Source organism: Scophthalmus maximus, chromosome 14 (genome assembly GCF_022379125.1).
Source record: "Scophthalmus maximus strain ysfricsl-2021 chromosome 14, ASM2237912v1, whole genome shotgun sequence".
NCBI lineage: Eukaryota > Metazoa > Chordata > Actinopteri > Pleuronectiformes > Scophthalmidae > Scophthalmus > Scophthalmus maximus.
Window position 1 is genome coordinate 8,552,863 of NC_061528.1, and position 15,832 is coordinate 8,568,694.

The window sequence follows — 15,832 nt, forward strand, 5'->3', positions numbered from 1 at the left end:
AAGACTAAGTTCAAATGTATCAACATGCTTGCATCTATTTTGGAAGTGTGGTGTCCTCTCACTACAGCACCTCCTGATAAAATGTCAACGCTGCGTCTTGGTAGAACTCGTTCTAGCTGAATGTTGGTTAGCTGGTTTGACACGTAGAATGACGAAAGACATCACCTGGTCCACAAAACTGACTAGATGTGAACAGGGCCACGTAGACACATGCACACGTACACACACTACATGGACAACATTTATATACCAAAACAATATCTTTTATTTGTAGTCCATCACCACAGCCCTGGTAGGCTATTCTGCACCAAAGCCAATGGAGAAACACATGACAAGCTTATACAATAGAGAAAAGAGGAAGTCAACTGGATGGTAAGCAGTACTTGTTTACATTTCCACGTGTCTCACTCTGGACACCACACCGGCCTCACTAAATTTTTTACCAGATCTACCTAGCTCTAGTTCTATAATACCTGGCATACCTGGTGTGGCACTCGGCCACTCCTGTCCCATTCTGCTGACCATTGGGGGGGTTTATTGCTGTGGGAATGATTATTACCCAGAGTCAACAAGAGAGTCAAAACAAAACAGGAACACAACAGGAACAAGAAGAACACACGTAGCACATCTGGGTATAAGCAGTATTATTCACACTGGCGAAAAGTTTGAGTCCTGAAAGTTTTAGAGCACCAAGTCAAATATCATCCACAACCTCAAAACGGACTAAGAGATTATCGTTGTGCTGCAAAGCTGCCAGGATCCTCACACTCAAATGTGTTGCTCTTAATGGTAAAAATAGAGAAAGAAGACGCTTTCTGCAGACGGTCCATGTTTGTGCTTTTTTAATAATACTATTATCTTAATGAGGTCATAGTTTGGTTTGTTATACACTGGAGTTACAAAGGAAATTAAAATAGACTAAAATTCGAATAGCCCACCAATGGTAAACAGTACAGTATTTTTAGGGGGCATTCCTCCCCCAGTGAAAGTTGGGTAAGAGGAGTTGAGAGGTCACTGATAGAATGCCTATACATACAGACACATACATAACACACAAACATACAGTCTGTCAAGCAAACATTCGCACTCGCACACGTATATACTGTACAGAAACAGTCAAAACAATGGAGCGAAAGACAAGATGGAGTTCCACTAAAGTCTTCACAAAGCACAATTTCTTCTTATTCCGTTCTCTTGTTCCATACCACTTTCATGACAAATTGGTTTTTTTAGATTTGAAAAAAGTAGACATATACTGTAGCGTCTCGATTGCTGACTCTTAGTTAGGTTGATTCCTCTTTGATGATGACGTCATCTTTATAGTCAAATAATCAAAAAACACAAGAACAGTTTTGCGAATTTGATGCACAACAATCCCATACATTCTGGAGTTCATGAGTCAAAATTAAATGTTCTTGTGGCAAAAGTACTCCAATCTGGGCTTGTCCGAGTCTCCGTTGGAATAGTTCCCACAGGACATTATCGTTTCGTATTATACTTCCTTTATTTGAGTCCATCAGAGTTTTCTGAACACTCTTAATGTCATGATCTTAACTCCATCCTTGCATTTTGTCCAAGAACATTCTAGATACAAGGTTTCTGTTGGATTAGAACATTCCAGGGCCCGGACTGAATCCCATGTCCATGTCACGTGGCCTCATCTGACCCCCCATCATCATTGTCTGCTGTGGAGGGCCGCCCATGCCCTGCAGTGACATCATCATGTTAGGTGAACCACCAGGGCCAGGGTGGGCCATTTGTCTCCCCTGCATCATCCCTCCCGGACCCCCAGGGGACATCATCCGGTGCTGGGGTCCCATCATGCCCTGGCCCATGAATCCTGGTGGCCGCATCGAGTTGTGGCCAGGATTACCCATTGGCATGTCTTGGGGGCCCATTCCCCCGCCAGGTCCCCCAGGCATCCCCCCCATCCCCTGCATGGACATTCCCATCCGTGGCGGGCCATCGGCCATCATGCCCTGCATGGGGAAACCAGAGGGGTGTGGTGGTTTTCCCCCAGGGTTGTCTCCTCCACCTCTGGGGAAGTAAGACAGAGTCTGGCTGGGCTTCTCTGATGGGATTATCCTGGACAGGTCAAACTCAGGAATGCCGGACGCTCCCGGCCGCATCACCTCATGAAGATCTGCATCACTGAATCCACCTTGCATGTTGTTGAACTCTGGTCCCCCCGGGTTATTGGGTTTACACATACCCCCATCACCCCCTCCCCCGTGAGGCATGTTCCCCATCCGTCCACCCATAGGGCCTCCTTCTCCCTGGAAGCCCATGGGATGGCCAGGGAAACCTTGAGGACCAGGACCATTGTGTGGGGAGAAGGGGCCTTGCTGGGAAGGGGACTGGGTGAGGGGGTATCCCTGGCTTCGGTGAGGGTAACCCATGCGTCCCTGGGGCATCATTTGAGGGTTTGCCATACCAGGGTCTTGGGGATTTGGTGGTATCATCATGCCATGAGGCATCATTCCTGGACCCATATTAGGGGCATTGGGAGAGGGCATCTGTGGAGGCATGCCATGGGAGAGGGGCTGAGATCCCATTGGATTCATACCCAGAGGGCTGAGGGCGGGCATGGGTCCGGCGTTTCCAGGTCCCATCATACGTGGATTGCCTTGGTGGTTCATTACCATACCTGTATGTGCAAAGCGAAATATACATTTATGATATATTCAGTAAACGCGTTAAACAACAAACAGAGAAATTTCAGATTATCTTACCATTATTGTTCACTGAAGGCAGGTTAGGGGAGCGGGCCGGAGGCGAGTCGTCATCAGAGCTGGCAACAGTCTTTATGGCATCATGGTAAAGAGGGGTAGAGCTGGGCATGGCAAACTTGGACATGCGTGACATCATGATGGAGAGAGGGTTCTGGGATAGTGTTGGCTCAGGTGGTATGGTGTACGGACTGCCAGACGGGACATTGCCTGGGTGGGACATTGAGCCAGATGGACCCCCTGATGGAGGGGCTGAGGGAGGACCGTTTCCACCTAGAGGACGACACAAAGCAAAATAGATTATTTGCTAAAACTTAGCAGTCGATACTTTTCATTCTTTGGCAGATTGTTTTTATTTCTGATGCAATTATCAATGGTGACACCCCTTGCAATATGTTTTACTGAACACACTGGGTTATGGTCCAGTGGCCATGAGAGGGAGCCACTGGACCATAACCCACTCAACCCCACCCCTCATATAGATGTGTTCACACATGAGTGATACACCTGAGTGACAGCCTCCACATCCATTTCATTTTCAATTTTGTAGACATGTTTTTGTTATTTTCAAAAGATTAAAAGATAGCCAGTTAAAGTTAAATGTTAACAATCACTGAGACCATTTACTTCAAATTTAACACTAACCCGTTTACAAAAGATTTCCCACTATTGATGAATTTTAATGAAGATGCACTGCAAAAATGTAATGAAGTATTGGAAGAAAAAACAGTGGCAGATAATTTGATGAACACAGAAAAGGGAATACAGTTTGTTGTACCTTGCTCCATATTCCCCATCATATTTGGTGAAGTGATACTGAGGGGAGGCTTGCCACCCTGAGGTGGCACTCCTGGACTCTGCATGGGTGGTTTTGGTGAGGAAGCCCATCCTGGAGAGGGGTTAGGAAGAGAGGGAGACCTCATATGTACAGGAGAGGCACCTGCTGATCCCATCATGGAGTGGGGGGACTTCATTGGTGCTGAAGATTGAGGAGCTGGAGGGGCGTTAGGACCTGTGGGACCAGTTAGCATGCCAGCCAGCTGGGACGGTGTCTGGGGCGATTTAAGGTTTCCAGAGGGGGAGCCCATCATTGGAGACTGCACTTGCCTCAGAGGTGGGGACTTGAGTGGATTAACACTGGGAGAGTTCCCTCCTCCTGCTTGGACATTCAGATCTGCTGGCTTTCGGCCCCTCTGACCTTGTGAAGGGCCACCAGCGGAGGCAAGGTGGTTCATACGGCCGTTACCTCCTGCTGGTGTAGATCTGTGCTCTGGACCGAAGGCTTGGTCTGCATGTGGACCCCTCATTCCTCCAGGACCCCCTGGGAAGGGTCGCCCAGGCCCCATAGGAAAGTCTCCTGGCTGTGTCTGCTCAGGGAAGACAGGACCCTGCATGGGCCTGCCTTGTGGACCCATACTCTCCATTGGAGGACCTCTACTCATTCTCATCATCTCGTCTGGACTCATATTCATGGGAGGCTCTCGTAATTTCGAAGGGTGCATGTGTGGTCCTGGCCCAGGGCCCATGCCAAACTCAGGCACCATTTCCCTGCCCCCCATTGCCTGGAGCCGTGACGATGGACTCATAGGACCATCACCAGGCATTCTGGGAAACATACCCATGCCATTACCAGGTTCCATACCACCTCTTTGATGCCCCATCATCCTTTGCATGTCCATCATCATCCCAGGAGGGATGCCCTTCTCTCCACCCATTCCTTGGTGGAACATTGCTTCTTGGACTGCCTGGGGGTTTGGGAAACGCTCACCCCGACCCCCTGGACCAGGAAACATTCCCCCAGGTCCTCCAGGGAAGCCTCGTGCATCTCCCATCCTGGGAGGCATGTCGTCAGGCCAGCCCATTCCAGGCCTGGGGGGTCCCTCCATCTCAGGATTCATCATACCAGAAAAGCCAGGCATCCTCTGCATATGAGGAGGCATACCTCTGGGGCCGGGGCCCGGGCCAGGGCCCATGGCCATGCGTTCTGGGTAGTGGTCTGGTGGACCACCTGGCCCCCCCCACATCTCGCCTGGGCCCATCTGGTAAGGAGGTGGGGGCCCGCGCATCATGGCACGTGGACCATGGGGGTGCATCATCATGTCTGGAGGAAGTGGCCGGTGTTGCATTTCTTGCTTCTTCCTTTTCTCTTCATAAAATTCCTGTTGTAACTTCAACCAAGCCACCTGTTCTGGCGTCATCTGATCCCCTTCTCCACAGCCCCCTGGACCCCCCATATGTGGACCCATTTCATCCTGCGGAAATGGGGGCATGTCCCTGGGACCATGGGGAGGGCCAAAGGGTGGACCCTGTGGACGGGGGCCTCCTGGCCCACCTGGCGGTCCAAGGCTCTGTGACTGCGCCATCATAGCCTGTAGGGGGCCCTGCTCAGACCTCCGGGGTGCACCATCAGGGCCTCCATCATGCACTCCACCATGGGACTGTGGGGGCCCAGTTTGTGGGGCATCTCGGTCATCAGGGAAAAGCATGCGCTGGATATCTCGCAAGGTCTGCAGGGAACGCTGCCGATGCTCCAACTGTTCTTGGGACAGGCCCTCTGTGTTGGCCTCCATGTTCAACAGCTCCTGGGCCAGCTGCTGCTGTTGTTGCTGCTGCTGGGGTGTCAGCCCCACTCCACCAGAGCCTCCACCCTGCCCTCCTTCACCTGTTGTAGGAGGGTTGAGGCCTGCCTCAGGTTGGGTGACAGGGGCCTGGTCAACTGGAGCTGAAGTGTTACTGGGGCTACTGCCAGGAAGATTTTTGGATTCCATGCCTCCAGCAGATGACCCTTCCTGTGGAAGAACACCAGACTGGCTCCCTTGGTTTGAAGGCTGGGGTTGGGCTGGCTCTGCCATGCCAGGTAAGGACGGTTTGGATCCAGGCTGATGGCTCTGATCTTGGGCATGGGATGTAGGCTGCTGAGGAGGCTTAGAGTCATTTCGGAGAGCGTTTGCTGCATTGTTCTTTAACAGAGAGGGACAGAAAAAGGATAAAGTTAGGATAGTAATGTGATGTTGGTTTATGTAAGCTTATGCGAGCATTAAAAACGCTTCTGTGAGTGTTTACCAAGAGAACGTGAGCTTTGTCCTTGCTGTTAGAGATGTTTTTCATGTGGAAGGCAATGATATTTTCTGTGTGGCCAGTTAGAACTGCATCGGCTGCCCTGAGGACAAGAAGGCAGACAGTCAGATATCAGTCATCAGACACAATAAGCTTGCGTGTGTGCGTGTGGTGGGCCGGATGAAGGAGTACTGGATGGGACCATGAAGGTAATCCCAAGGTCAACTGATGAGGCACACTACTACACGCACACACATTCCCCGAGCATCCACATATTTGCTCTCTAATTCCCAAAAGAGAGTATTAATCTAAGACAAGTTTACTCCCACTGAGAAACACATGCTTGTGCAGATACATAAAATGGATTTGGGCTATAACTGGGAAAGTAAGGGCAAGGAAGAGAAGAAATGAGAAGCAAGTATCTTAGTGCAAAACACAAACATCAAAGGCAAAACCCACCACCGTTGACAGAGGCACAGAGTTATACTTAAGGCAATTGACATTGTTAGTAATGTCGTTTAATTTTGAACTGTAGTTCCACAAAAGGGTTTCTCTGTGGGTGTATGATTTGCATATGTTAAAAAAGGTCTATGTTTTAAGACCATGATTTAATTAGCCTGCCTAAACACATAAATATTAAAAACTCAGAGATAAACTTTAACAATAAATACGAATCATTCATCACAACAAAGCAAAAACACATGTACTGTATATGTACAACAAATTCTATAACAATACAAATGGTGACTTGGCGTCCTTACTTGTTGGCCATCTCCGTGGTGAAGACATAAACAAGTTTTGTGCCTGGTTTCTGGCCACTAGCTGGTTCTGTTGTGGAGCCCTGGCCTCCCAGCGTATTGTGGGAAGGTGTCGAGGAGCGACTGAGTCCAGCATTGGAGGTAGGATGTGTGACTGAGTCCTGGGGCTTCACGTCACTGGAGTTACAGTCTACGGGAAGACAACAGGAAGGACCACAGATTTAGGACCAGCACAGGCTTATAGGCAATGTAGTTCTACTAAGGAGCTGTTATAAGTTTGAGATGATCTGTGAACGGACCACTACACATGCTTGGATGCACACGTTAACACACTTACTGAAGAATCCTTTGTCATCTTCGTCACTTTCTCCCCCAGAGCACCAGTCAGCTCCACTGTACGGCTGCCTCCTCTCTGCCACACACATCCTCTTCACCCTGCTACTGTCTGTTCAGAAACACACACACACACACACACACACACACACACACACACACACACACACACACACACACACACACACACACACACACACACACACACACACACACACACACACACACACACACACACACACACACACACACACACACACACACACACACACACACACACACACACACACACACACAGAGAGAGAGAGAGCAATCAGTGAGATGGGGTTGATCAGTGTGAGTGACAAATATATCCAACTGTTGCCTTGTCTGGGCAGCTTGTGTTTTATACCTTATAGAAAAATAAATAACTATGTTTACAACATTATAAGTTGCGTAATGCAGTGGTACACAATAAAAGGAACACAAAAAACATCTGATAAATCAGGGCTGATTACATTTGATAAAATGTCTCTATAGAACATGAGGTCTGACTACCAGATGCAAAGATGCAGTTCACAGGTATAACATTCATTAAGTATGAAATGACAGCTACTAATTATCCCCTAAAACATCATGAACAAACTCCTGCTCTTTGCCCACCTAGCTTAGTTCAACTATCATTTAACATTTACAAAACATTTGTAACAGTCTCAGATTTAAAATTCATACTATCAAACTTCAACACTGACTTTAGATGGACTATATGAAAATCTCTATCCCCGGCTACCAGCTCGATATCAGATAGTCTGACGATAACAAGTTCTGGCTTTGTGGTTTGTACCTTTCTCTTCACTCGTGGGCGTGCCGCTCTCTGGCTGATCAAATGACTCCACTGAGGTGCTTCTCTCCCTTTTGACTTTAACCTTGGAGCTTGGGCCAGAGGTCAGGCCCTGGCCATTCTTCAGCCCCATGCCCCCTGCCACATTTTGAGCCCCTTTGTTGCCCATGGTCTTGGGATCACACGGTGAGGACTGTGATTGGCTGCTGGTGCTCCCTGGTTTCCCCTGATTGGGCATTTTAGAGTCCATCTGGGCAGCAGTGGAGGGGGACATGACGGGAGGTGATCGTACCATGGCCTCCGTCTTAGGTTTAGGGCTGACATAAAAAGGATTAAAAAAACACATCAATTTAGTACTTGACATTTAGAGAATAACAAAAAAACATTTTCTGTTTCTATGAAAACAGGGCTATATGACTGATATTACAAATTTAATTTGTCCATTTACACCATTCAGGAATCTGATGCAAAATGACATTCTGCACACTTCCAAAATGTTGTGTTTTTTACTTCCAACATTATTTGTGACCTTGTTTACATTTTAAAAACACAAACAGCGAAGGGGAAATGGGGCAAATAAAGCAAAAAGCCCGGGGCTTGAAGTAAGGTTACCCAGTAATCATGTTCTGGAATTGGGAACAAGCCAGACGAGGGGAGGGGTTCGTACTCAGGCAGCTGGCCATCCATGAAGTCTGATATCCCCCAGCTCCCCACTACAACAAGTACCCTTGTTACCTAATGTGGTGCCTAGGAGGGTAGGGAGCGTATGAGAGTGAAATGTACTTTTCCTCTTTTTTTTCTCCTTTGCAACCGCTTGACACAATGTCATTATGACATCCAACAGTTGGCATAGAGGAGGTATGATTAGCTACTGGTCTTGGGAACTCAATGCACACAGTTAAAGCTTAAGAAAAAATGACTGATTGAGAAACAGGCTGTGTACAAATAACTGCTGCTTACTAGTTATGAGAGCAGTTCAGTTAAGGCAAGCAGGACAGATCCAACTGGCAGAGAACTCCCTTACCACACCCTAATCTCTTTCTATGTCTCTCTCAGACACACACACACTGACACACGTGCATACACACGCACGCGTGCACACACACGTAGCCTGAAACAAATGCCAACATGTTCAAAAAGTACAGCCACAGCTTAGCAAACTGTATGTACATGCACACAGACACACAACTAGAAGAAAAAGGCACAGCCAGGATTTTGGCAGTCCAGACAGCCGTTTCCCGAGGCTCCAGGACCATGAGTCAGCAGGGAAAACTTCCAAGCACCATGTACTCCCTGACCCTAGAACAGCTCTGGATCACACATCAGGACATTTCAGGTAAAATAATAGAGCGGAGGAGCTGATCCTAGATCTGCATCACGACAGACGTACGCTACACCTTCTTAAACACAAGGGTAGGGACAGTCACACGCTTTAATCACATTGCCAAGACTCAGTTTCACTACCGTTCAAAAACCATGTACACACTTGCCGTGGCTGACACGGACACTATTAAATGAGAAGGTCTCAGCCTCTGCCCTTTGTGTGTGGAGATTGCATGAGATAGAGGGGTTTCCTCCAGGTAGTCCGATTTGTAGGCACATGAAAATCATGCTTGTTACGTCATATAAAGCCCTCTAACATTGACCTGATCAGATTTTTCAGAATTAATAACACACCTTGCAACTGGTTAGATCACAAGTTCAACACGCCAAACACTGGAATGAAGAACACACTATGCAACCTCAGCAACAGTGGCTGCGTAAACTGGCTTCTCTACTTGGCTGAACCGCATGAGAGAGTTACAGCAAATATAACTTTTAAATACCGTCACTGAGCAGGACCTGAGGCCTTCACATCAAAGGATGGTTTGGGGTTAGTGACGTTACTTAAGGTTTCTCCCTGGATTTTCAGGGTTACAATTAGAGCTGCAACAGTTAATCACCAACTATTTTGATAATCGATAAATGGGTTCAAGTAGTTTTTATGAAAAAAAAGCAAAAATTCTCTGATTTCATCTTCTTAAAAGTGAATATTTTTTCTGATTTCTTTGCTCCTCTATTACAGTAAACTGAATATTTTTCGAAACACAACCTCATTTTGGAGTTCGGGAAACACGCTCAGTATTTTTCACCATTTTATGACATTTTATGGACCAAACGACTAATCGATTAATCGAGAAAATAATCGATAATGAAAATAATTGTTAATTTTAGCCCTAGTTACAATGGTGGTTCACTTATTTCCTGCGTAAATCGCCCGGGTAACATATGCAGCACACAAGAGTCAAGAGGATCAGCTGAATGAACGGCCCAACTAGAGACCAATCAGTTCACTGGAAAACCAGAGTCATCTTTCCTACAGGATCCTGAAAGGGACAGTTTACAGCAAAAAGAGGAATAATAAACAACAATAGAAAAATTTAATGGATCGAATGAATCCAGAAGACTCTGGTTTTAAAACATTTAACAGACAGAGGGAGGATTTATCACACTAAATAAATACATAATAAGTATCGTAGATTCATTTTAATTGAACAAAAAAAACTTTGATCACAACAGAATTGCTGCCAGTGTTGATGCTTTTACCCTTCCCTACCCTCGCTGCAGCGCAGAACAACTTGAGGAGACTGGGACGATGACTGGAAATAAAGACCATGATTATAAATGAACATTTCAATCAGATAGACCTCACATTTTAACTACTTCCTCTCTACCTAGGCAGCAAAAACAGTCTGACATTACTTTTACTTCTACTTTTAAAATCTGTATCACTTGAAAAACTCCTTTACTTTAATAACTGGAAATTATTTCAAATTTTTTAGTTCCTATTCTTGTTCACTTTGTTGAATTGTCTGCCACCGTAATCTAATTTACCTGCAGATATCAGCGTTTCATCTCATATCACGTTAAATACTTAACAACTCCGCCTCCGTCACATGACGGCGCTCATGGCCTGAAGGAAAAGCCCTGGGTTAAACCCCAGAGTTAACTGGGCCAGTTGATATCCAGCTTCATAAATCCAGGATGGCCCGTGTTAGGCTGAGTGAAGCCCGATAACTAAAAGATATCCAGAGTATGTTGAACTTGCTTTGTAGCCAATGCCCCTGGTTATTTAATTTCATTCTTTTTTGAACAAAGGGTTGAGTGTGTGTGTGTGTTTCTCTCTTCTCAGCTGTTAATAAATACTGTGAGCCAATGACAGTGGATTTTTTTTTTTTTTAATTACTTGAAACAGGTTTATGCAGTGGATAGAAGCTTGTGCTTCCACAAATTAAGTCTGATTATATGTTATTGATGTGGAACGATGCAACTAAGTGGCTCAATCGGCAGCCATTGCTGAAACGACGAGGGGCAAAAACTTGATTTGGTGTCACTTACTGCTGATAACAATGTTGTGCAACCATAAGAATAATCTGTTTTAACAATGTAGCTGAAATTCTACTTGGTGTGCAGTTAAAAAACGCTGAGCTGATTATAGACACTCTGGATCTAATGCACAGTATTAATTAACATTCAGATCAGCGTTTGGCTGATTAGGCTGTTGAAACACACACACAACACACAACACACACACACACACACACACACACACACACACACACACACACACACACACACACACACACACACACACACACACACACACACACACACACACACACACACACACACACACACACACACACACACACACACACACACACACACAATCCTGCACATGTTCTTCCTCACCTTTGTGTGTTGGTGGACGGGGAGTTCTTTAGCCTATTGGAGTGCATTGATGGGGCTCCCAGGACTACAGAACAGGGTGGGGTGATGAGCTGGTGAGGACTGCCCGTGTGCGTGAGCGGCGCTTTTGCGCGCACGTTCCTCGAGCCCGGAACTGGATTCCCGATGTTCGAGAGGTTTCCCCGACTGTCCTTGGCCTCCTCTCGCTCTTTCTTCCCTCGCTCCTTCTTGTTGAAGTGTGTCGCTGCTGTACCTGCCGCCGCTGGCCTTTCCTCTTGGACCTCCAACATTCTCTCCACGTACTTGTCTATGTGAACGTGTGTGAGAGCGTGTGTGTGCGTGAGCGTGCGTGTGTGAGCGTGTGTGTTTGTGTGTGTTTGTGTGTGTGAGTGTGTAAAAACAATAACAATAGTCCAGGAGTCTTTTCTTGTCCGGGGTGTATTTATGAAACTCCCCCAAGGGGGCTTTCAACGGCCCTTGGGCACACTGTTGAGAGAAAAGAGAGACAAAAAAGTCCAGTTAACAAAAAAAAAAAGAAGGAGGCTACACTCGGCAAAAATTAAAGAAACATTCCACCTGATAACTCTTTAGTGTCAATCTACCAGTGGGCTTCAATAGTGGCACATTTGTTAATGATAAAATGAAAACCTGACACTTCACAGCGAGCTGAGCCATTGTTTAGGTTCTTAGTAACACCTGCTTTTCCAGTCAGAAACTTTTTTTGCTAGCCCCCTTAGGAAAATTCCCGAATATGTCCAAGTGAGCACATGTAAGAATACATCAGGATAATCTCCGGCAGATTCCCAGCCGGCTGCTCTAGTGGCCACTCTAACCAGGCACAACACTTCACCTGAATGTTCCTGCATCTGGCTCAGACAATCCCCTATTGCGTTCTTCATATGTGATAGGCAAAACTCTGGAAAATATCCAGAACCCATTTTTCTGACCATTTTCCAAAGTTCATGCCTGAAAACAGCTTTAGATACTAAACAGATTTAAGGTGGGGTATCGAGTTGACTGCTCAAATACCAGCACTACATTCTCTGTACAGCAGTGAAACAGTTTAGTGTGGTGGTGGTGGTGGTGGAGGAAAGGGTTTTACTTTTGTCCAACCAACTAATGCTGTTTGTTTCAGTTTCTGTGTCTGCGTTTTGGTGAGTGAGCAAGAAAAGTGCATGAGAATCCTGCTGGAGAGAGCGGCCCAGTCAGTCAGATTACATTGTCATCCTGAAAATATTTAGGAGCTCTTCCAAAACACTCAACAGTGTAACTGGCTCCAGAGTTCCCCTGGGGAGAGGGAGGTGGAGAGTTTTGGAGGGAGAGAAGGGGGGGTATCGCTGGGAACCGTACAAATGCAGCGACTCCTGCTACAGCAGCAGCAACTCTCTCGTCCCTCGCTGGTCTACAGGAGAGGTGATTTACAGCCCTCAGGTTCAGAGATTACTACTGCTCACGAGCAGCGGCTGGCGTCCGCACGAGAACAGAAAGGGGGCAAAAGAACAGTGGAGACTCGCAAATCCAAATTACACTGATTGGACTAACCTTTAAATACAAAAACAAACTGTGTGACAGTGGAGGCTGTAGTGAGTTGATTATTGGACTAAGGACACTTAGACAGGCTGAATATTTATTTACAACAGAAGTTCTTGAAAGAACTCAATCCTCAGTGAAATTACTACACGACTATGGAGAGAATTTCTACAACAGACAATTACACAGGAGTAATTCTGCACCCAGGATGTACCGCAAATAGAAAGCAGCGTGCATTTCACAAAATAGTTCTTCCTCAAACGACAGATCAGACAGTAAAAGTATAACGTCTACCACTTCTACAGTAGCCTTTCTGTTGTTTCTAGTGTCTGGGTTTTTCTTAGTGCAGAGTTTGGATTGTGGGAAGAAAGATGATGCATGAGACAGGTCGGGAAGAAAGTGTCAAACCAGAGACGCCATGTTTACGGTTGCAGTGGAAAAGACCTGCCAGAGCCACTCAGAACCAGAACACTGTCAAGAACAACATGCAGGATTTTAAGCTTTTACGCCAGAGAAAGGGAACTCTTGCCTTTCCAAACACAGAGGCAAAAAAAAAATTTTAAGTGTAAAAACTGTGTACACTGAGCAGTTAAGACAGACAGTCTACGGCTACATCCATACTAATACTTTTCGTCTTTAAACTACAAGGGGCGCTTAAAGAGACAGGAGCTAAAACCAAACAAGTTGGAAAGAGGAGCTGCAGGAATGGACAGTCTGAGGAAACTGATGTGTTTTCTGAACACTAGAGCACACAAACCATTTCATGTAATAACCCAAATTAAAATTAACATAATATGTGTCCTTTAACCAAGATGAGCGACGTAGCAAGACAACTGTCCACAGCCCCCGCACTAAAATCCTGTTCAGTTTGCCCCCCGCCGCATTCAGCCCCAACTATCATGCGTCTCTTCGAGGGGTGTTATCTCATCCTAAACCCCAATCATTCACAAATGCCAGTAATGCGAGTGAGTGCACGAACAGAAACTAACAGCAGGACCCGTCAATCACCTGTTCCCTCCAATCGCACGCTAACGAGACACTAATTAGGCTCCTTGCTGACGCGACTGTCAGAAAGAATGCGCACGCACACACACACACACACACACACACACACACACACACACACACACACACACACACACACACACACACACACACACACACACACACACACACACACACACACACACACACACACACACACACACACACACACACACACACACACACACACACACACACACAAAACAAAGCAACACAGAGGTATTCAGAGATTTCACTCCCTCCATCTCCGGTGGAGACGCTGAACTGTCGATCACAGCACAGCCGAGGAGCCGAGGTGCGTGCGAGTTAATGGGAAAACGGTATAATGAGGCTCTAGACTTGAGCCCTTTTTTTGCCTCCGCTACAAACATGAGGTTGCACATGAAGAGCGGGCAGAAAATAGTTCAATTCAATTAGATTTGGCTTTCCCGATGCGGGTGGCACTAAAAGGGAGCATGTCATTTTCGTGCTTATGTAACAGTCACTGTATGCTAGCCGGGTGCAGCGAAGAAAGTGGACCCTTCCCCGGCTACGTCACCCAAACTCCTCTGCGGGGGAGATGGGAGGATTTATACCAGAGTAGTGTCCACTGGTAAGATTGAAATTAACAAGAGAGGAACCATGACCCGTAAAAGGACCTGCTGATGTTTCAGTCTTATTTATGCAAATCCCATTTCTCTCTCTCTCTCTCTCTCTCTCTCTCTCTCTCTCTCTCTCTCTCTCTCTCTCTCTCTCTCTCTCTCTCTCTCTCTCTCTCTCTCTCTCTCTCTCTCTCTCTCTCTCTCTCTCTCTCTCTCTCTCTCTCTCTCTCTCTCTCTCTCTCTCTCTCTCTCTTTTCCCTACCCGGTCTCCGTCTGCTCGGCCTCCATTTCAAAAATTTCTTAAGCCCATTATTTGTTTAGGGCAATATCAGAAACGTTATTTCCACTTCTCCTTGCAGTTTCCTGCAAGAATATACAAAAACACACAGCCGTCAGAAAAAAAAAGCAGACGGAGGAAGAAGGAGCCAGCTCCGTCAAACAGCGAAGCCTTTCCTTCGCTTCACTTTTCATTCAAATCAAATCACTGTGTATGTTGTATGCAACAGAAACCCAATGAAAAATGATTTTATAGGTCTGAGGTCGGCTTCTCATCTCAAATTCTGTTCTGAAAATGCAGCACTTAGGTCACTTTTAGAATTGAAATACTCTTCTACACTACCATTTTGAAAAGGCAGGGTTTTTTTTTTTACTGCCTCCGAGAGATGGGTTTTCTACACATCTTGGGGCAACCCCAGTAATTTCTGTTGAAAAGAAGCCACAGGTGGTAATTATGAGATCAGGGCACATTGAAATTTCTTACTTTTCAAAAAGTCCCTCCTCAGTGAATATTTCAAATCCTTCATTAGTGCCCTGAGAGTGTTACTGTGTGTATTTACTTCTTGTTTTACTCTAGTGATATGGAATTATACATTTTTTACCTGACGAGGGCCTGAGGACTGACGCATCGAAAAAACAGCACAAATCATGGACAGTGTGTGGGAGTTTATGATCTGATGCACCTTATATATTATATTATTTAAAACTTTATGGTGCACAAGAACTTTAAAATTCCCATTTCTTAGAGAACAGAGTCATAGACATTTAAAAAGGAAGAAATAATTTGCAACTGGTTGTTAAAGACTAACAACAAACCAAGAGAATATTGCTTTGCAGACTTGTATAAAATGTACAGCTTTGCTTCTCCATTCTTCAAAAGTTATCTTTAAACACATCTATTGAACCTAAACCAATACTGAAAACTTGCTAAAGGTAAAATGTGTTAAATTATCTGGGCTTCAACTACTATTTTCA

General features: G+C 45.8%; 1 protein-coding gene across 7 annotated transcripts in view; it reads right to left on the reverse strand.

Annotated features, from left to right (window-relative positions):
- Window positions 1-241: 241 nt before the first annotated feature.
- The window catches only part of bcl9 (BCL9 transcription coactivator), a 31,891-nt gene continuing 16,300 nt past the window's right edge, over window positions 242-15,832 (reverse strand). For all 7 annotated transcript variants that reach the window (XM_035651253.2, XM_035651256.2, XM_035651255.2 and 4 more), the window contains 8 exons: window positions 11,430-11,912; window positions 7,701-8,014; window positions 6,882-6,989; window positions 6,548-6,734; window positions 5,793-5,889; window positions 3,508-5,689; window positions 2,733-3,002; window positions 242-2,647 (listed from right to left, as the gene is read on the reverse strand). In XM_035651253.2, the coding sequence (XP_035507146.1) occupies window positions 1,608-2,647; window positions 2,733-3,002; window positions 3,508-5,689; window positions 5,793-5,889; window positions 6,548-6,734; window positions 6,882-6,989; window positions 7,701-8,014; window positions 11,430-11,716 (4,485 nt within the window). In that variant the 5' untranslated portion in view covers window positions 11,717-11,912 and the 3' untranslated portion in view covers window positions 242-1,607. The remainder of the gene's footprint in view (window positions 2,648-2,732; window positions 3,003-3,507; window positions 5,690-5,792; window positions 5,890-6,547; window positions 6,735-6,881; window positions 6,990-7,700; window positions 8,015-11,429; window positions 11,913-15,832) is intronic.